We start from the raw sequence: 17,199 nt of genomic DNA, 5'->3' as shown, positions 1-17,199 counted from the left end.
GGAAGGTCCACTCTGGGCTGCTATGGCCTGCGAGCCCAGTGTCCTTGGAGGTCCTGCGGTCTGGGAGTGGGAGCCCACTGCAGGACGGTGCGTGCCCCACATGGACTGGGGGGCGCCGGTGCCTGAGATGTTTCCCCGGTGACTGACCCCTTCTCAGGGTCCAGTGTGCCCTGGCACTGCCCACTCCCCAGAGCGTCCTGCCAGCCTGGCTGAGCTGCACCGAGAACCTGGGCTTGTGTGACCAGATGTGGTCACTGCCTGCCACAGAGCGGGGTGACCCTGGGGCCCTGACCTGGGGGAAGCAGGATGGGCCAGAGGGAGGGACGGGGTGGGAGTTGAGCCCAGATGCCTGCTTCTCGGGACCCAGGGCATGGCCTTCCCAAGGTCACCCAGACACGTATCAGACGGCCTGGTCCCCACCTTCTGTGTCTGCCTTTAGGGAGTGGCAGGTGGGGCCCCTTTACAAGTCCTGGCCTACACGGGCCCTGCCTTGGAGCTTGTGGCATTGGCCCCTGAGGTCCCTCCCGACTGATGGTATTTGAGCCCGCTGTATCCCACGGCCTGCCTTTTGGGACAACTGCAACCCTAGGAGGAGTCCTCTGAGTGGCCCTTGCAGGGGCTGCTATACTCACACGTGTCTTATCTGTCACCTCCATTGTGGAGGGGTTGGCCTGCCTTCCCAGGAGCAGGTCCCCTCATCCCAACTGCAGCCCTGCCCCCTGGGGGTTCCGCTCTGTATCAGAATGCCCCTCATGCCCAGCCCTGGTGCCGCCTTAGGGCGGGAGGTTTTGCTGTCCTGCATGGAGTTGCAAGAGCGGTCGGGGGCCTCCAGCCCAGGGCGTGGACGAGTGGACTGGGCTTGGTCGTCGGAGCCAAGGTGGCTGCAGCAGCGTCTTCCTCCTCCTAAGAGGTGGCTGTAGTGGCCACGCAGGGCGAGGGACTTCCTTGTGGCTGTGCTAGGTGGGAGGGGCGGGGGTAGGGGGGTGTGTCTGCTGCGAGCAGGGAGCTCCAGCCGGTGGGAACACGAACCGCAGGGAGTACTGGGTCAGCGTGGTGGGGGGCGGCAAGCAGTAGTCAGGGAAGGCTTCCTGGAGGAGGTGACATCCTCACAGGCCTGAGCCCAGGAAGGCTGTGAGAGGGCGAACGGTCTTGCATGGGGGGTTTTAGGTGCCCCCCACCCCCGTGACTCCATTTACCAGCGACTGCCGTGGAGGTCGTCCAATGTGCTGGAGCTGCGCCAGAGCGGGGGTGGGGGCCGGCGCTGAGACGCGGTGCTAGCTGGAGGCGGTTCCTGTCCGGGGTGTGCGTCCGCGTGCAGGGTGCGCGCGTGTCTTGGCCGCGCGTGGCGGCGTGTGCGGCAGGGGCGGGCAGGCGGGCGACTCGGTGACGCGGCCCAAGCGCGGCGCCGAGCGGAGCGGGCGGAGCGGGCCGGCTGGGGCGGAGCGGAGTCGTCCGCAGAGCAGCCCCTCCCGGCCGCGGCCGCCGACCCCGGACCCCGGCCCCCGGCCCGGCTCTATGGACAGGAGCTCGCTGCTGCAGCTCATCCAGGAGCAGGTGCGTCGGGGGGTGGTCTGGGGAGCTGGCACCGCCCCCAATGCGGCCCTCCTGCCGCTGAGCTGAGCTTGTGCGGGACCGAGCTCCCCGAAAGCCCCGCTCGGTACCTACCTCATCCCTGCACGACCTTGGCCCCTGTGTCTGGGACCCCAGGAGTGGGCTGACTGGACCAGGGCTCCTGGCTGGAGAAGGGAGAGTGGGGGGGAGGGAAGGAGGGCGGGCAGCTGGCTCGTCTTGGACCTTGGCCCTCGCCTTCCAGGATGGGTAGGGTGGAAGACGGGGGAACAACTGAGGAGCTGGAGGATTGGGACCCAGGCACCAGTGCCCTGCCAGCTCCTGGGATCAAGCAGGGTCCCGGGGAACAGGCAGGCACGGGGCCTCTGTCCCAAAAGTGCTGGAAGCCTGAGCCCGATGCTCCCAGCCAGCCTGGCCCAGCCCTTTGGTTCAGGGGTCGGGCCCGCACTCAGGCCTTGGCCGGCGGCTCCTCACTGCAGCAGCTGGACCCCGAGAACACAGGCTTCATCGGTGCGGACACCTTCGCTGGCCTGGTGCACAGCCATGAGCTGCCCCTGGACCCGGCCAAGCTGGACATGCTGGTGGCCCTGGCTCAGAGCAACGAGCAGGGCCAGGTCTGCTACCAGGAGCTGGTGGACCTGGTCAGTGCCACGGTGGGCAGGCGGCAGGGGCACGATGTCCTGGCCAGAGGAGGCGGGCAGGCAGCTCCTCACTGCAGGGGGGCTTGTGGATGCGGGGAGCTGGGTGAGCCTCAGGCAGGGGTGCCATGGGGAGGTCCGTGGCCCACACTCAGGCCCCTGCCCCCAGATCAGCAGCAAGCGCTCCAGCAGTTTCAAGCGGGCCATTGCTAATGGACAGCGGGCACTGCCCCGGGACGGGCTGCTGGACGAGCCAGGCCTAGGTGTCTACAAGCGGTTTGTGCGTTACGTGGCCTACGAGATCCTGCCTTGTGAGGTGGACCGCCGCTGGTATTTCTACCGTCACCGCAGCTGCCCACCCCCCGTGTTCATGGCCTCGGTCACCCTTGCCCAGGTGGGCCCCCTAGCCGCTGCCCCGGGAGCCTCCTGCGCTCCTGGCCGTGACCAGCCTAACACTCGTGTCCCCAGATCATCGTGTTCCTGTGCTACGGGGCCCGCCTCAACAAGTGGGTGCTGCAGACCTACCACCCCGAGTACATGAAGAGCCCCCTCGTGTACCACCCCGGGCACCGCGCCCGCGCCTGGCGCTTCCTCACCTACATGTTCATGCACGTTGGGTGAGTAGCACTGCTGCCAGGTGAGCCCCGCCCCAATCCGCCATTACATCAGAAAGGCTTAGCCCCAAGGTAGGTGCAGCAACTTGAGGCGAGGGCTGGGGGGTGGGGCCAGATGGCTGACCCCACTCTTCGTGCCTGTTTGCTTCCGTTTGGCCAGGCTGGAGCAGCTGGGGTTCAATGCCCTCCTGCAGCTGATGATCGGGGTGCCCTTGGAGATGGTGCACGGCCTGCTCCGCATCAGCCTGCTCTACCTGGCAGGCGTGCTGGCAGGTGAGGCAGACGCACACCCCCGCCCCCTGCCCTGGCTGGCTGCACCCTCACCCGCCGCTTGCTCACACAGGCTCCCTAACCGTCTCCATCACCGACATGCGGGCCCCGGTGGTGGGAGGCTCCGGCGGGGTCTACGCCCTGTGCTCCGCACACCTGGCCAACGTCGTCATGGTAACGGGCCTGCCCGGTGGGGGGCGCGGGGAGGGGCCCCTGGTGAGCCTCACCACTTCTCATCTGCACACCCCTGTAGAACTGGGCTGGGATGAGATGTCCCTACAAGTTGCTGAGAATGGTGCTGGCCTTGGTGTGCAGTGAGTAGGGGCTGGGGGGAGGGCCGGGGAGCCTCAGCCTGCAGCCGGGGCACCTCCCACCTGCCGCGTCCCTCTGCAGTGAGCTCCGAGGTGGGCCGGGCCGTGTGGCTGCGCTTCTCCCCGCCGCTGCCCGCCTCGGGCCCACAGCCCAGCTTCATGGCGCACCTGGCAGGCGCGGTGGTGGGGGTGAGCATGGGCCTGACCATCCTGCGTAGCTACGAGGAGCGTCTGCGGGACCAGTGCGGCTGGTGGGTGGTGCTGCTGGCCTACGGCACCTTCCTGCTCTTCGCCGTCTTCTGGAACGTCTTCGCCTACGACCTGCTGGGCGCCCACGTCCCCCCACCGCCCTGACCGGCTACCTGAGGCTGCACAGCCCAGGGCTCGGGCATGTGGTGGCCGCCCACCAGGGGCCTTCACGTCTGCCCTTTGTGAACGGACGTCTCAGGGCTGCTGTGCCCCTTGGGTGTGGGTGGCCTCAGAGGAGACCCTGTCCCAGCCACCCCCCTACCCCCAGGACTTGCGGTCTGAGCCTTTTTGGATAATTAATAAATATTTTACACAGCACCAGGGGGCTGTCCCGGGCTCTGGAGACTCGTCAGGGCCCCCACACCTGCTGAACAGACCGTGACGGCCCTCCCCACCACGAGGGCCTGGACTTCCCTTCTTGTGCACCTCTGCACCTGGGGTCAGGCGTGGGAGTTGTTCCCGGGCCACAGGTGCTGTGTCTGTGGGAGTTGGGGGCACCTGGGATGGCTGGGGGCCGGGTGTGTGGTCAGGCGGGGTGTGTGGTCAGGCGGGGTGTGTGGTCAGGCCAGGTGTGTGGTCAGGCGGGGTGTGTGATCAGGCCGGGTGTGTGGTCAGGCGGGGTGTGTGGTCAGGCGGGGTGTGTGGTCAGGTCGGGTGTGTGGTCAGGCGTGAGTCTGGGAAGTGTTTATTGAGCTCCCACAGTGGGCGGCCTCCTCTTCACCCTCCCTGCTGTCCAGTGAGACCCGGAGGCCTGAGGTTGTGTGGCAGGTGAGCAGGCCTGGGTTCCGTGCTTCTTGGCTGGCCTAGCATCCTTATGGGTGGCCAGGCTGGGGCCAAGGTTGGGCAGCAGGTCTGGGCACAGCCTCTGCCCCACAGCCCAGGTACACAGCGCTGTCTCCACTAGGTAGGGAGTCCACTGTCCTGAGGCACTGGCTAGGGAGGGGCACATGGACTCAGGCCCAGGGGCACGGGCCACCCCAACCTGCCCACGCACAGTTCATTCTCCTTGGCTCAGAGCTGTGGCCCGCTCTTGAACCTGGCCCAGGTACAGCAGGTAGTACCTAAGGGTGTACTGTGGGGCCAGCAGGCCGGGCACTGTGGCCACTGCCTCATCTGACATGAAGGCCTCCATCTCTGGAGCTCCAGCTGCCAGGACTGCTGTGAACAGTGAGGAGAAGCAGCCAGACACCCCATCAGGACAAGCTCTGGGAGACCCTGCTCCCAGCAGCCCGGGGCCCTATGGTTCCTGCTCCTAGCGACACGCAAGGGCCCAGACTGCCCGCTTCACAGACAAGAACGCCTATATACCCAAGTCGTGCCCACCCAACTCACCCGAGGCTGTGCGAGGCTGTGGTGGGCCCACACGGCAGACGGCACACAGCTCGGTGACTGCAGCCCCCACATCTGGCAGGAGGCACAAGGTGGCGGTCGAACAGTGCACAACCAGCTCAGGGGGATTGGTGGCCACCAGCTGCTGCAGACGTGGCCGGAAGCGCCCCTCTCTGGGAGGCCAGGTCAGTGTGCCTGGGGTGCTGGACCCACCAGGGAGGCCCCGCCCCACCGATGCCACGCCCCAATGAAGACCCGCCCTACGGAGGCCCCGCCCTCGAAGCGGGCCGCCCTTCACCGTCAGCTTCCAGGCCAGCAGCGGCTCCAGCTCCCTGTCACATGCTTCTCCGCTCTGCCCTTGATGGCAGCTGGCAACTCCTCCCGATACCTGAGGAAGGGCGGTGATGGGAGGTCCGGCCACTATGGCAGGACCATATGACACGCTCGCCCCACCGATCCCTTTATCCCCTTCCACTCTACCAACAGTCCAGGGCTTCCGGCCGCCCTCGGGGGCTCGCGCGCGCCCGTAGCACCTCTCGTGGCGCTCCAGAATGGCAGCCCAGCGACTGGGGTCCTCACACCCCACAGCGCGTGGGAAGCCGCTATGTTCACGCGCAGGGGCGGGGGCGGGGCCGGCTGCTGGGGCCGGGCGCTGGGGGCGGGGCCTCTGCATGGGGTTGGTTGCTGGGGGCGGGGCCTCTGCGGATGGGGCCAGCTGCTGGGGGCGGGGCCGGCTGCCGGGGGCGGGGCCTCTGGATGGGGCCGGCTGCCGGGGGAGGGGTCTCTGCGCGTTGGGACGGGGGCGGAACCCCAGGTGGTCGGGACAGGCTGTTGGGGAGCACGCCCTCAGCGAACCAAGTAAGGCATCTCACTGGGAAAGTCGAATGTGTGTGCCGGCCGCCGCTGAGGCCGGTTCCGAAGAGACCTCAGCAGGGCGGGCCGGGGCCTACGCGAACGCCGACCCTTAAGAGCGCGGGGACAGGGAACTGGAGCGTTCCTCCCAGCCCCCGACGTCGCGGGCCCAGTGTCCCCGTCCAGGCTGGTTGGGCGCACGCGCGGCCCCACTCGCCCCCACGCGTGCGTCCCCGCTGGTCCCGCCCCCGGCCGGAAGTTCCGGCGGCGGCGCTGGGCCGGGCCCGAGCGGATCGCGGGCTCGGGCTGCGGGGCTCCGGCTGCAGGCGCTGGGCCGCGAGGCGCGGAGCTTGGGAGCGCAGCCCAGGCCGTGCCGCGCGGCGCCATGAAGGGCAAGGAGGAGAAGGAGGGCGGCGCACGGCTGGGCGCTGGCGGCGGAAGCCCCGAGAAGAGCCCGAGTGCGCAGGAGCTCAAGGAGCAGGGCAACCGTCTGTTCGTGGGCCGAAAGTACCCGGAGGCGGCGGCCTGCTACGGCCGCGCGATCGTGAGTGCGCCCGTGCGGGGAGGGCGGCGGCGGCAGCGCCGGGGAGGGCCAGGCCCGCGCCCGGCCGGCCCCACCGAGGGTCTGGCTCCTCTGCGGGGCGTGTCCTGGGTTCCCAAAGCCCAGCTGTGGTTCTCGAGCCCAGCGCCGGGTGCCGGAGAACGAGGGTGGGATGCTGGATGTAGGCCGGCCGGGTGGGGGGAGGGCAGGGGCCCTCGCCCTTTGAGGACCCCAGTTCCAAAGCCCGAACTCTCCAAAGATTTGGAAAACTTTACAAAACCAAGTGGAGTCAAGCGGATAGGCTCAGCCAGTACTCCACTGTCTGCAGATCCTTGAACCCAGGGGCTTTGACAACTGAGAAGCCTAGTTTCTTGATTCTAGCCAGGGCGCAGAAGCTGGGACGGACCGTGGGACAAAGGGGGCATGCTGAGCCTGCGCCCTCATGCGGCTGGCCCGGCCTTGGTCCCTAGACCCGGAACCCGCTGGTGGCCGTGTATTACACCAACCGGGCCCTGTGCTACCTGAAGATGCAGCAGCACGAGCAGGCCCTGGCCGACTGCCGGCGCGCCCTGGAGCTGGACGGGCAGTCTGTGAAGGCGCACTTCTTCCTGGGGCAGTGCCAGCTGGAGATGGAAAGCTATGATGAGGCCATCGCCAATCTGCAGCGAGGTTGGCTGAGAAGCTGCCCGGTTGTGGGGCCCCTGGGGCCAGGCGGGTGGACTGGCCAGAGTGTAACCTGAAGCCCCCGTTCCCCAGCTTACAGCCTGGCCAAGGAGCAGCGGCTGAACTTCGGGGACGACATCCCCAGCGCTCTCCGAATCGCGAAGAAGAAGCGCTGGAACAGCATCGAGGAGCGGCGCATCCACCAGGAGAGCGAGCTGCACTCCTACCTCTCCAGGCTCATTGCCGCAGAGCGTGAGAGGTGGGACCCTCACCCCAGGCCGCCCTGTCTTGGGATAATTCTGAATCACCGATTCCCAACACGAGTGTTTATCGAAGGCTTTACTCGCAAGCAGGAAACGTGGGGAAGAAATGTGGATGTTAGCCCTGAGGTTGGGGTGTGTCAGACATCTGGCCAGGTCCATCTCTGACCGGCTCCTGGTCAACCCCCAGGGAGCTGGAAGAGTGCCAGCGAAACCACGAGGGTGATGAGGACGACAGCCACGTCCGGGCCCAGCAGGCCTGCATTGAGGCCAAGCACGTGAGGGTGCCCCCCGCCCACACGTGGGTCTGTGTGTGTGCACGTGGCGTGGGAGCATCCCCGCCTTGTGTTGGGTCTGTGCCCCATGGAGGAGGGAGGTGGGGTGTCTCCCCCAAGCGCAGCGCTGAACTCTTCACAGGACAAGTACATGGCAGACATGGATGAGCTCTTCTCTCAGGTGGACGAGAAGAGGAAGGTGAGTGTCTGTCGCTTGCTGCCAGTGGGTGGCAGGTGCTTGAGCAGTGCCCCTTTCCAGCCTCTGACTGTGTGCCCGTGCCACAGAAGCGAGACATCCCCGACTACCTGTGTGGTAAGATCAGCTTTGAGCTGATGCGGGAGCCGTGCATCACACCCAGTGGCATCACCTACGACCGCAAGGACATTGAGGAGCATCTGCAGGTGAGGCTGCGGCTGGGGGAGCAGGGCCAGCGGCATGGTCCTGGGCCCAATGACTGCCCTTTGCCCTTCTTGTCACTGCAGCGTGTGGGTCATTTTGACCCCGTGACCCGGAGCCCCCTGACCCAGGAACAGCTCATCCCCAACCTGGCTATGAAGGAGGTTATTGACGCATTCATCTCTGAGAATGGCTGGGTGGAGGACTACTGAGGTTCCCTGCCCTGCCCGGCGTCCTGGTCCACGGGAGCCCTGGGCAGAAGCCCCCGGCCCCTGTACATAGTTTGTGTTCCTGGCCACCCCGACCTCTTCCCCCAAGTTCTGCTGTTGGGACTCTGGACTGTTCCCCCTCTCAGCATAGCTCTTGCTGGGCCGTGATCGTGCCCCTCTGTGGGCTGGAAAAGCAGGTGAGGGTGGGCTGGGCTGACGCCACTGCCGCCATTATCTGTGTAATAAAATCCGTGAGCACGAGGTGGGACGTGCTGGTGTGTGACAGGCAGGCCTGCCAGCTGTTTTGGCTACCCGAGGAAGGTGGAGATGAAGACGCTGGTGTCAAGGTTGAGCGTAGCATGCCACCAGCGGTCGGGGAAGTACAGCACCTGGTGGAGGAAGGGGGTGCAGCGGAGATTAGCTGCGGGCCTCTGGCCTGGCCTGGCCCTATCCTGCCAGCCACTGACCTCACCAGCCCGGATGGTACACTCCAGAGGCCGTGCAGATGGTGGCAGGGCTGGGTATGTGTCCCGGAGCCAGGCCAGCGTGGTCTTGTTGGGGTGGAACTCTGGTGTCTTCTCAGGTGGGTAAAGGAACCAGCGCTGGGGGCACAAGCAGCAGTGTCAACCTTGCCCGTTTTGGTCAGTGAGCCCCAAGCCTCAACCCCGGACCCCATGCTGACCTTACGACCGTAGATCACCTCTGAGTATCCAGGCCCATGCCAGTGGAAAGGCACCCCCGAGCCGGCTCCTGTGGGGTTATGAGCACCTGCTGACCAACCCATTTTGTACCCACCCTCAGAAGCCTCAGTCTTCCCCAGTCCCAAGAAGCATCCACCTGCGATTCCAAAGCTGTAAGCTGGAGCGGTTCCCAGCAGACCAAATGGGGGCGGGGAGTAGTGCCGAAAGAGAGAGGCCCACTCGGTGAAGTTGTTGTCCCCGAAGAAGTACAGGGTGTCTGCCAACAGAGACGGTGGGGACAAGGATCCTGACACCTGGAGACTTGAAGCGTCCCCACCCCCTACCGCCGCCTAGGGCTGACTCACCATTGCCCAGGGAGGTGGGGTCCTGGGGGTGCAGCAGCTGCTCCACATACTCCTGGAAGGGCAAGTCCACTGCAGGAAAGAGAGGGGTCAGGACCGGCTGGTCCAGCCGCCTCCGGTGTTGGCAAATGGGCGGGCCGCAGGGGTGGGGCCGCTCACCTTTGTGGTAGGAGTAGGTGTTGGCGGTGCTCAGCCGGACCACTCTGTGCCCAAACGAAGCCAGCAACCTTTCACGGGAGCACAGGGCCCGGAACCTCTGCGGGGGCGGGGAGGGGGCTTAGTGGCCGTGCCCAGCACGGGCGAGAGTGGCCAGGGACGGACGGGCGCGCGCTCACCGAGTTGTCCGTGAGTCCCTGCAGGATGACGGGCCTGACGAAGGCGTACCTGGAAAAAAGGGCAGAGTCGCGGCCAGGCCCGACCGCCACCCTCGCCGCCTCAGCCCCACGCGCGCGCACGAGGTCAGGGGAAGGCAGCCTTGGGCGGTCCGGGCAGACGGGCGGGTGAACAGGACGCGACGTCCGCGATCAAGGGCGCACGTACTGCTGCACGAACTCCGCGTAGGTGAGGTCGGTCCGACGCTCCACCGTGCAGCGCTCCTCTTCCGCCACGGCCCCCGGCCCGCCCAGGCGCCTGCGGGCACAGCTGGGTCAGCCCGCGCCCCGCCCGCCGCACGTGACCCCACCGCCCGGCCCCTCCCGGGCCGCTCACCACCCGCCGTCGCCCTCCGCCCCGGAGCCGGGTAGAGCCACAACCGCCAGCGTCCAGAGCGCCAGCAGAAGCGACGCCGGCGCCATGAGCCTGCCGCCCTCAGGCAGCCGCGCTGCACGCCGGGAACCTTGGGCCCGTCCGCCAGCCATTGGCCGGCAGCTTCGTCGTCGTGGCAACGGCCGGGAGCCGGGACGGACCCCGGAAGTGACCCCCTTTGGCCCGCCCCGGAACAGGCCTCTACGGGAGGCACTGGGAAGGCCGCCCGGAGAGCGACTATAGGCGCCACCGGTTACCATGGTGACAACTCCGTCGAAAACCCCCCGCCCGCCAGCTCCACCGCGGGCATACGGCGAGCCCGCCGCGCTATGGGATGTCACGCAGTGCTGACAGCGGCTCTACTTCCTTTATTGGGGTCTCAAGTTCCAGCCTCCTCCCGTCTCGGGCACAAGATCAGGCGGGGTTCTGCACGCGGCCGGCCGGGCAGTCAGGTCCCCGGGCCCCAGGCAAGCCCAGCAGATGCCCCGTCAGGAGTACTCGCAGAGGTGGCCGCAGCCTGCGGGACAGTGGGAGCTGCCTTCCAGCCACTTCATGATGTGCTGCAGGTGGCCGCCGTGGCTGCAGCCCTGGCACCACACGAACAGACCCTTGACCACGTGGTGGCAGACGGCACACATGCTGGCGCAGCGGTGGCACCTGGGGGCGGGCAGGAGGGAGGGCGCCTCAGCGGGGGCTCCTGCGCTGCCTGCAGGCCCCTGCCCCCCCTCCCGACCCCACTGCCCCACCTGTCGCAGACCCAGCCCCGGCTGCTCATGGGCCGCTTGCAGTGGCTGCAGTTGACGTGCAGGGTGGTGGAGGCCTGGTTGAGGCAGCTAACGGAGCGGCTGGTGCTCAGCTTGACGACCTCGTTGGACACGTTCCAGAGGCGGAAGCGCTGCAGCAGGTCGATGTAGGAAGTGTACCAGTGCTCCTAGGGGAGAGAGCGCCCGGCAATCAGGATCTGGGTGCCAGGGGCGGCGCTGCAGAGGGGGGAGGCCCCGCCCACCACACACCTGGGTCTGCTCGTCGATGTCCTTGCGCACCCGTTCACCCAGGACGATGAGCACAGACACAGCCATCTGCACGTCGCCCTGCTCAGCGTAGAAGTGCAGCATGTCGCGCACCAGCACGCCAAAGAAGTCGGGCGGCAGGCGGCTGTCGTACAGCGCGTGTGAGACAGACAGGAGCGAGAAGGAGGAGTCCACGGGGGCCAGGGAGGCCACATCCGCCTCGCTGCCGCTCACGTGCGGGGAGTCGGCCTTGTCCTGCAGGTGCTCGGGCCCGGGTGGCGTGTCCACGATCTCGTGGCGCAGCGGAAAGGCCTCCTGTGGCAACACGCACTCAGGGTCCTCGGCTGGAAGGCAGGGACCAGCAGAGGCTCTGAGTCTGTCCTCCATCCGCCTCTGAACCCCACCCTGCCCGGACCTCCACTCACGGTGCGCGTGTTCCGGATCCAGCAGGTACAGCTCGTCCTCCTCACCTTCCACGTCACCCAGCAGGTAGTCGGCAGGTACGTCACTGCCCTCGGTTTCCTCGTTATCTGCCCGACAATGGGGCAGGCATTCAGGGTCCTCTGCGACACCCCCGCCCCTCTCCCATCAGCACCCCTACCCACCCCAGCCTACCCTCATTGGTGATGAGTGTGGCCGAAGAGTCAAGCAGAACCGTGTCGCTCCGTGCATCTCCTTTGCTGCGCTCCAGCCGTGTCTCACTGCCCAACCCTGGGGCCATATCCTTCAGGTTGAAACTGGGGGCAGGAAGGGCCCATGGGTGGGTGGGCTCCAGCAGCCCCAGCCCCTGGGGAGAGCTGCCCCCGGCATGTACCTGTTCATGAGCGGCAGGCCGCAGGAACCACCCTTGCCCACACTGTGGTTGAGGTTTGCAGTGGGCACCAGGCCAGGGCTGCAGTAGATGATCCGCAGCATGGTCCACGTTTGCGCCACCTAGGGATGGGCACTGGTTACTTGTGGGTGTTCTGGACACCCGGCACCCCATGCAGGTCCCCCTCTGCCTGGACAGTCACAAGCCCTCAGCATTCAGCTGCCCCTGGTACCAAACGTGCAGGCCCAGCCCAGGTAGGAAAGCTGAGGCTCATGGGAAAGACAAAAACCCCAGTCCCCACCCTACAGCAGCACAGAGGAAAACACAATTGGGCAGTGGGGACCTGCGGGGCAGCTAGAGATGGGCATGGGAGCGGCACCTCACGGCTCCACCGCTGCTGGTGCCTGGACAGCTCCAGAAGCAAGGGGGAAGAACAGAGAACTTGACTCCCGAGACCCCCGCCCCGCAGAGGACACTCCCGGGTCTGGCCCACCCTGGAACCCTGGCCCTGTGTGATCCTGACACCCTCAGCTACCGAGGCAAGGGCTGTTGGCGCGACTGGCGGAGCTTAAGGTGGGGTGGGCGCAGCTGACGGAGGAACCAGCCCCTGCCCTGAGGTCGTGGCCCCGGCCCCCCCAGGCTCAGCACCTACCTACCTGGTTGCGGCCAAGCTCTCGAGCCACCTTTGCATTGTGGTCACAGAGCTCGGCCAGTGGCCGGCCAGCCAGCGCGTAACGCTCAGCTGTGTCCACAAACCAGCGCATGCCGCCGCCACCTGGCTCCGTCTCAAAGACACTGAGGGCACTGGAGGCGAGGCCTGCGAAGGGCTCGGCAGGGTCCAGCTTGCGCTTAAAGAAGATGGGGTGGCGCCGGTCGCCAGTGTAGGGCTTGCGCCCCGCCTCGGTAGCCACAAGGCTCTCCTTGGCGGCGAAGGCGAGGTCCCCGAAGAGGCCGTAGCAGAGGCCCTCGGGGTTGGCGCGCTCGACGGGCTGGCTGGCGTCACGGAACAGGTGCTGGCACAGCGAGCTGTCCTTGGAGCCAGACAGCAGGAAGGAGGGGTCGTGGGGGTGGCGCCAGGCGATTCCTGTGGTGACGTCTCGGTGCTCCTCAAACATGGCAGCTGGCACGAAGGGCCGGCGCACGTCCCAGACGTAGATGTTGTGGTCCACCATCATGGAGCACGTGGCCAGGTGGTGGCGGCACTCTGGCCGCCACTTCACGCGGGCCACCGAGGCGATGGTCTGCACACAGTGCATCTCCTTGGCACGGTGCGTGGTCACATCCCAGACCTTCACCATCTTGTCACGCCCTCCCGTGGCCAACCAGCCCCTGTGGGAAGAAGGCCCACCCAAACCCTCAGTGGCCTTTCCTGCAGAGAGGGGACCCCCCAGCTCTGCTGCTCCGGACTGTCTCACGGGTCTGAGGCAGTGAGAGCTTACTGTTAACCCACTGCCACCTGCATCCCCATGCCACACCTGTCCTCGGGGTGCCAGTCGCAGCAGAAGACGGGTCCATTGTGGGCTGTGAACATCCTCTCGCACCGGTCGGGACGCCGGATGTCCCAGAGCTGCACATTGCCGTTCTCGAAGGTGGAGGCGAAGGTGAAGTAGTCCCGGATACTGAACTGCACGTCCCGCACGCTCTCGGACTGGCCTGCAGGCAGGAGGTCAATGCAGGGGAAGTGACAGGGCTGGCTCACGAGGTGCACCCTCAGAACAGCTGTGGCATTGGTGTCACACACCTGCCTGTGGCCCAGAACAGAGGCCCAGACGGTAGAGTGGACATTCCTAAGATCTGCCCAAGGAAGCAGCCACACAGAGTCGCCACAAGAGCTTGGGCCCAGGAGCAGGACGCCACGTGATTTTTCACACATACTCCCGGGCCTCATTTGCCCTAGATTCTGCATCCTCCATCGGTCCATGAGCAAAGCTGTGGTGCAGCCTCAGGATGCAGCAGCTGAGCACTGAGAGAACAGGAACCGACCCAGCCATCGCCCACTCCCACGGCCCTGTGGGAGGCCCAAGGAGGTGCTGAGGAGGGTGCCCCAGCCTTGGCCCAGTCCCTTCACCTGGAGATGGAACTGCCTGGTCAGCCCCAAAGGACTGGATGAGTCAGGGCCCAGGTCCACCCTAGGGGACCACCACACCAAGAGGCTTCAAGGGCGGTGCCCAACCTTCCTCCAGGGCCCTCCAGGGGAAGCAGCTCAGGATTTGTCTTTTGTTTTAGACAGAGTCTCCCTCTGTCACCCAGGCTGGAGTGCAAGTGGCGCGATCTGGGCTCACTGCAACCTCTGCCTCCCGGGTTCAAGCAATTCTCCTGCCTCAACCTCCCAAGTAGCTAGGATTACAGGCGTGTGCCACTGCGCCCAGCATTTTTAGTAGAGACGGGGTTTCACCGTGTTAGCCAGGATGGTCTCAATCTCCTGACCTCGTGATCCGCCTGCCTCAGCCTCCCAAAGCGCTGGGATTACTTACAGGCGTGAGCCACCGCGCCCGGCCAGGATCTGTCTTAAGTGGCCCGTAAATTATCTGAGGCCCCTGAGGGCCCCGCCTTGTGCTTCATACCTAGTCTCCTCCAAGTGAACAAGGGAGAGCTGGCTCAGGGCAGCCATCAGGGAGCTGGGCCTGTTAGCAAAAGGGCCCCAGGGCACTGGACAGCAAACCCACCTCCTCTGCCTCCCTGGACCAGGAAACCTGGAAGTCCTGGCAGACCTCCTGCTATGAGGCAGCCTCTGCAGTTCCGATGTGAGGGAAGGGGGTCAGTGGCTCTCTGTTCACCACCCGGGGTGGCTGGGAGACCGCTGGGGCTCTGCCCTCCCTCACCCGACACCTAGCCTCAATTTCTACTGGTCTCATCTCTTGCCTCTTCCCACTTCACTGCCCTGGCTCACATGCCGTCCAGCCGAATTTGCCCCATCCCTCCCCTGCCGATTCCCTTTCCCCCTGAGGAAGCCCTCTGGGAGTGATCCTGAGGGCCTCTGATGCACGGAGCCCTTTTCCGCCTGCATGGACAGGCTGGGCACTGGCAGAGACGCCCACCTGCCCTGACCTGCCTCTGTGGCCTCACCAGAGAAGGTGCTGACAGAGTCCTTTCTGCGGAGGTCAAAGCACTTCATGAAGCCATCCTGGGAGCCACTGAGCAGCACGTGGGCTTCCGTGGGGTGGAAGCAGACTTTGTTTACCGTGCGCTTGTGTTCTGTGAACAGCTGGTCCTGCTTGTTGCGGGACGGCCGGCCCAGGTTCCACGTGACCACCACGCCATTGGTGGCTGCTGTGGCCAGCAGGTTCTCATCCATCTGGTGCCAGACCACGTCAGCACAGCTTAAGTTCAGCGAAGGCTTGCGCCCCACACGCAGGTTCAGCTTCTCCACGAACTGTTCCTCCTCGATGGCATAGATCTTGAAGATGCTACGGCCTGCCACGACCACCTGGGCTGCGTCGCGGCACACACTGATGGCATTGGCGGGAGCATCCAGGTGGCAGTGCATGGTGCGGCCTGTCAGCGCGCTGCCACCCAGGGCTGTGGTCACACGGGACATCTTCTCCATGGCTGCACAGGTGATGAGGTCAGGGGTCAGGAGGTCAGTGAGGTGGGCTGGCCTGGTCAGCCTGGGTGGGTCATCAGTTCAGACCTTCCACCCAGGTTGGGACCCCAGAACTGCTTGGGCCCAGGCTGGTCAGTCTTAGTGAGCCAGTTCAGGGCTGTCCATCAACCAATCAGCCTGACAGGCAAGCTCAGATTCACTGGAGTCCGTCAGTCCAGCCCATCACTCTGGCTGAACAGTGAGGGGACTCCCTAGCTTCCCTTAGGCCTGTCAGTTTCATGTCTGACGTCCACGGAAGACCCTAGCTGGACATTCCCGGCCCAGGTCACCTCTCGGTCCCCCCATCAGCCAGATCTGGGCAGTGACTAAACGCTTGGTCAGTCAATCCCAGCAGGGGAGCAAGGAGACTCCCGCTGTCCACACTGTCAGCCCTGAGGACGGCGGGGCTCTAGGGAGGAACAAAAGAGGGGAGGGAACAGAGGGCTAGAGGGGCCCGGGGACTCAGGCGATAGACGCGGGTAGGGCCCAGAGGGACCTCAAGGACCGAGCTACTCGAGGAGCTCGAGGTGTCTGGCGGGACCGGAGGCAGGAGAGAAACCGGCGACCCCGGAGTACAGGGTTCCTGGGAGCGGCGCAGAGGTTCCCAGGCACAGTGGCGCGGGGGAGCGGACGCTGCGGGACGAGAACCGGAGGGCCCGGGGCAGCCCTTTTCCCCCGCGCGAACCCCAATCTTCTAAAAGCGCAGGGCTGTCCGGAACCGCCGCGCCGGAAGCCGCTGTCTTTCCCGCCCCTCGCCGGAAGTGGTCCTTTTCTTACCCGCCCGTCTCAGGAAGGCGGCACACACTCTCGCCCGACACCACGAAAGTTCCGGGTCAGGGAGCTGCGTTGGCAGAGGCCAGGAGAGGCCCGGGATTGGGGTCTGCGGGCCGCCCTGGGCGTTGCCATTGCGCTTCGGTGCTGTGCTTGTGTGGTTTGTTTATTTATTTATTTATTTAAACGGAGTCTCGCTCTGTCACCCAGGCTGAAGTGTAGTAGCGCGACCTCGGCTCACTGCAACCTCCACCTCCCAGGTTCAAGTGATTCTCCCGCCTCAGCCTCCCAAGTAGCTGGCACTACAGGCGCCCGCCACCACGCCCGGCTAATTTTGTATTTTTAGTAGACACGGGGTTTCACCATGTTGGCCAGGCTGGTCTTAAAACTCTTGAACTCAAGCAATCCTCTGGCGTCAGCCTCCCAAAGTGCTGGGATTGCAGGTGTGAGCCACTGCGCCTGGCCTGTGTTTTTTAAGTCTCAATTTCACTATTTTAATGCCATCACCTATTTTAATCCCCAGGTCCATCATGACTTCTGGTCATCCCTAGACAAGTTCCGAGTGCCCCCAGTCTTCCCCTCCTTCCTCACTCCTGGACCTCGGGAGCAGCCTCCCAACGGCTTTCCTGGGTCTGTCGTTCCCCTCTGATCTGAAACCCGCACAGAATTCAGGCACCAGGTCTTCTGCCTGAGGCCTCTGGCAGCTCCCACTACGCTGTGAATGAACCCCAACTCCTGGCCTCTGCCTTCCCCTGCGTATCTCCAGCCACAGCAGCCCCCTGGCCTCTGCCTTCCTCTGCCCACCTCCAGCCCCATTCCCTCCACAGCAGCCTCCACCTCCATTCCCAGCCTACCAAGCCCTTTCCTGCCTCAGGGACATTGTATGTGCGATGCCTCCTCCACAGAGAGGACCTCCTTGACCACTGCCCTAATGGGCTTCTCCATCACTGTGGCCTCCACGGCACTTGTCACCACCCATTGGTTTGTTTACTGGTTGTTGTCGGTCACATACGAGTGTGAATTCCACTAAGGCAGGAATCACATTCTGGCTCAGTCCCCAC

At 65.2% G+C, this 17,199-nt stretch overlaps 4 protein-coding genes across 26 annotated transcripts; 2 read left to right on the top strand and 2 right to left on the bottom strand.

Annotated features, from left to right (window-relative positions):
• The first annotated feature begins 2 nt into the window (after positions 1–2).
• Positions 3–5,279, top strand: RHBDL1 (rhomboid like 1). Of its 5 annotated transcripts, none has more exons than XM_055243780.2 (8): positions 3–2,210; positions 2,377–2,601; positions 2,676–2,824; positions 2,982–3,094; positions 3,165–3,265; positions 3,345–3,405; positions 3,968–4,121; positions 5,063–5,279. In XM_055243780.2, the coding sequence occupies exons 1-8, from the start codon at positions 1,815–1,817 to the stop codon at positions 5,229–5,231; spliced, it is 1,368 nt and encodes a 455-aa protein (XP_055099755.1). In that variant the 5' UTR covers positions 3–1,814; the 3' UTR covers positions 5,232–5,279. The 5 variants fall into 5 exon arrangements, with proteins under 5 accessions (XP_055099755.1, XP_055099757.1, XP_055099760.1 ...); XM_055243782.2 differs by lacking the exon at positions 5,063–5,279 and having other exon boundaries at positions 3–1,554; positions 2,049–2,210; positions 3,485–3,969; XM_055243785.2 differs by lacking the exons at positions 2,377–2,601; positions 5,063–5,279 and having other exon boundaries at positions 3–1,554; positions 2,049–2,210; positions 3,485–3,969.
• A 136-nt stretch (positions 5,280–5,415) lies between these two features.
• STUB1 (STIP1 homology and U-box containing protein 1) lies at positions 5,416–8,438 on the top strand. 3 transcript variants are annotated; one of them, XM_055243787.1, is made up of 7 exons: positions 6,080–6,376; positions 6,844–7,042; positions 7,130–7,295; positions 7,487–7,574; positions 7,714–7,770; positions 7,857–7,973; positions 8,055–8,438. In XM_055243787.1, the coding sequence occupies exons 1-7, from the start codon at positions 6,218–6,220 to the stop codon at positions 8,178–8,180; spliced, it is 912 nt and encodes a 303-aa protein (XP_055099762.1). In that variant the 5' UTR covers positions 6,080–6,217; the 3' UTR covers positions 8,181–8,438. The 3 variants fall into 3 exon arrangements, with proteins under 3 accessions (XP_063473067.1, XP_055099762.1, XP_063473068.1); XM_063616998.1 differs by having other exon boundaries at positions 6,082–6,376; positions 7,857–8,438; XM_063616997.1 differs by lacking the exons at positions 7,130–7,295; positions 7,487–7,574; positions 7,714–7,770; positions 7,857–7,973; positions 8,055–8,438 and having other exon boundaries at positions 5,416–6,376; positions 6,844–7,039.
• JMJD8 (jumonji domain containing 8) lies at positions 7,361–10,240 on the bottom strand. Of its 16 annotated transcripts, none has more exons than XM_063617002.1 (10): positions 9,928–10,240; positions 9,760–9,849; positions 9,555–9,603; positions 9,379–9,475; positions 9,223–9,291; positions 9,015–9,134; positions 8,860–8,945; positions 8,645–8,779; positions 8,490–8,566; positions 7,361–7,877 (listed from the first exon to the last, which is right to left on the bottom strand). In XM_063617002.1, the coding sequence occupies exons 1-10, from the start codon at positions 10,221–10,223 to the stop codon at positions 7,874–7,876; spliced, it is 1,023 nt and encodes a 340-aa protein (XP_063473072.1). In that variant the 5' UTR covers positions 10,224–10,240; the 3' UTR covers positions 7,361–7,873. The 16 variants fall into 16 exon arrangements, with proteins under 16 accessions (XP_063473072.1, XP_055099765.2, XP_063473071.1 ...); XM_055243790.2 differs by having other exon boundaries at positions 8,860–8,927; XM_063617005.1 differs by having other exon boundaries at positions 7,753–7,877; positions 8,650–8,779.
• Positions 10,241–10,311: 71 nt separating this feature from the next.
• Positions 10,312–16,130, bottom strand: WDR24 (WD repeat domain 24). Of its 2 annotated transcripts, XM_055243766.2 has the most exons (9): positions 14,851–16,130; positions 13,260–13,437; positions 12,441–13,113; positions 11,788–11,906; positions 11,589–11,710; positions 11,399–11,503; positions 10,977–11,317; positions 10,710–10,894; positions 10,312–10,620 (listed from the first exon to the last, which is right to left on the bottom strand). In XM_055243766.2, exons 1-9 carry the CDS (start codon positions 15,329–15,331, stop codon positions 10,452–10,454), a joined length of 2,373 nt encoding a protein of 790 aa, XP_055099741.1. In that variant the 5' UTR covers positions 15,332–16,130; the 3' UTR covers positions 10,312–10,451. The 2 variants fall into 2 exon arrangements, with proteins under 2 accessions (XP_055099741.1, XP_063473055.1); XM_063616985.1 differs by having other exon boundaries at positions 10,312–10,894; positions 14,851–16,125.
• Positions 16,131–17,199: the final 1,069 nt, after the last annotated feature.

Source organism: Symphalangus syndactylus, chromosome 14, assembly GCF_028878055.3.
Source record: "Symphalangus syndactylus isolate Jambi chromosome 14, NHGRI_mSymSyn1-v2.1_pri, whole genome shotgun sequence".
In the NCBI taxonomy this organism is placed as follows: domain Eukaryota; kingdom Metazoa; phylum Chordata; class Mammalia; order Primates; family Hylobatidae; genus Symphalangus; species Symphalangus syndactylus.
This window is presented reverse-complemented; position numbering and strand designations above follow the sequence as displayed.

Coding starts and splice junctions, on each gene's coding strand:
- RHBDL1 (XM_055243780.2), top strand. CDS start 1,815: ATGGGTAGGGTGGAAGACGGGGGAACAACTGAGGAGCTGGAGGATTGG. Junction 3,095..3,164: donor CCTGGCAGGCGTGCTGGCAG/GTGAGGCAGACG, acceptor TTGCTCACACAG/GCTCCCTAACCGTCTCCATC. Junction 3,266..3,344: donor ACCTGGCCAACGTCGTCATG/GTAACGGGCCTG, acceptor ACACCCCTGTAG/AACTGGGCTGGGATGAGATG.
- WDR24 (XM_063616985.1), bottom strand. CDS start 15,331: ATGGAGAAGATGTCCCGTGTGACCACAGCCCTGGGTGGCAGCGCGCTG. Junction 11,504..11,588: donor CACACTCATCACCAATGAGG/GTAGGCTGGGGT, acceptor ATTGTCGGGCAG/ATAACGAGGAAACCGAGGGC. Junction 11,318..11,398: donor GGATCCGGAACACGCGCACC/GTGAGTGGAGGT, acceptor CCTGCCTTCCAG/CCGAGGACCCTGAGTGCGTG.
- STUB1 (XM_063616997.1), top strand. CDS start 5,416: ATGACACGCTCGCCCCACCGATCCCTTTATCCCCTTCCACTCTACCAA. Junction 6,377..6,843: donor CCTGCTACGGCCGCGCGATC/GTGAGTGCGCCC, acceptor CTTGGTCCCTAG/ACCCGGAACCCGCTGGTGGC.
- JMJD8 (XM_063616999.1), bottom strand. CDS start 10,223: ATGGTAACCGGTGGCGCCTATAGTCGCTCTCCGGGCGGCCTTCCCAGT. Junction 9,850..9,927: donor GCGGAGGGCGACGGCGGGTG/GTGAGCGGCCCG, acceptor CTGTGCCCGCAG/GCGCCTGGGCGGGCCGGGGG. Junction 8,946..9,014: donor TTACAGCTTTGGAATCGCAG/GTGGATGCTTCT, acceptor GTTGGTCAGCAG/GTGCTCATAACCCCACAGGA.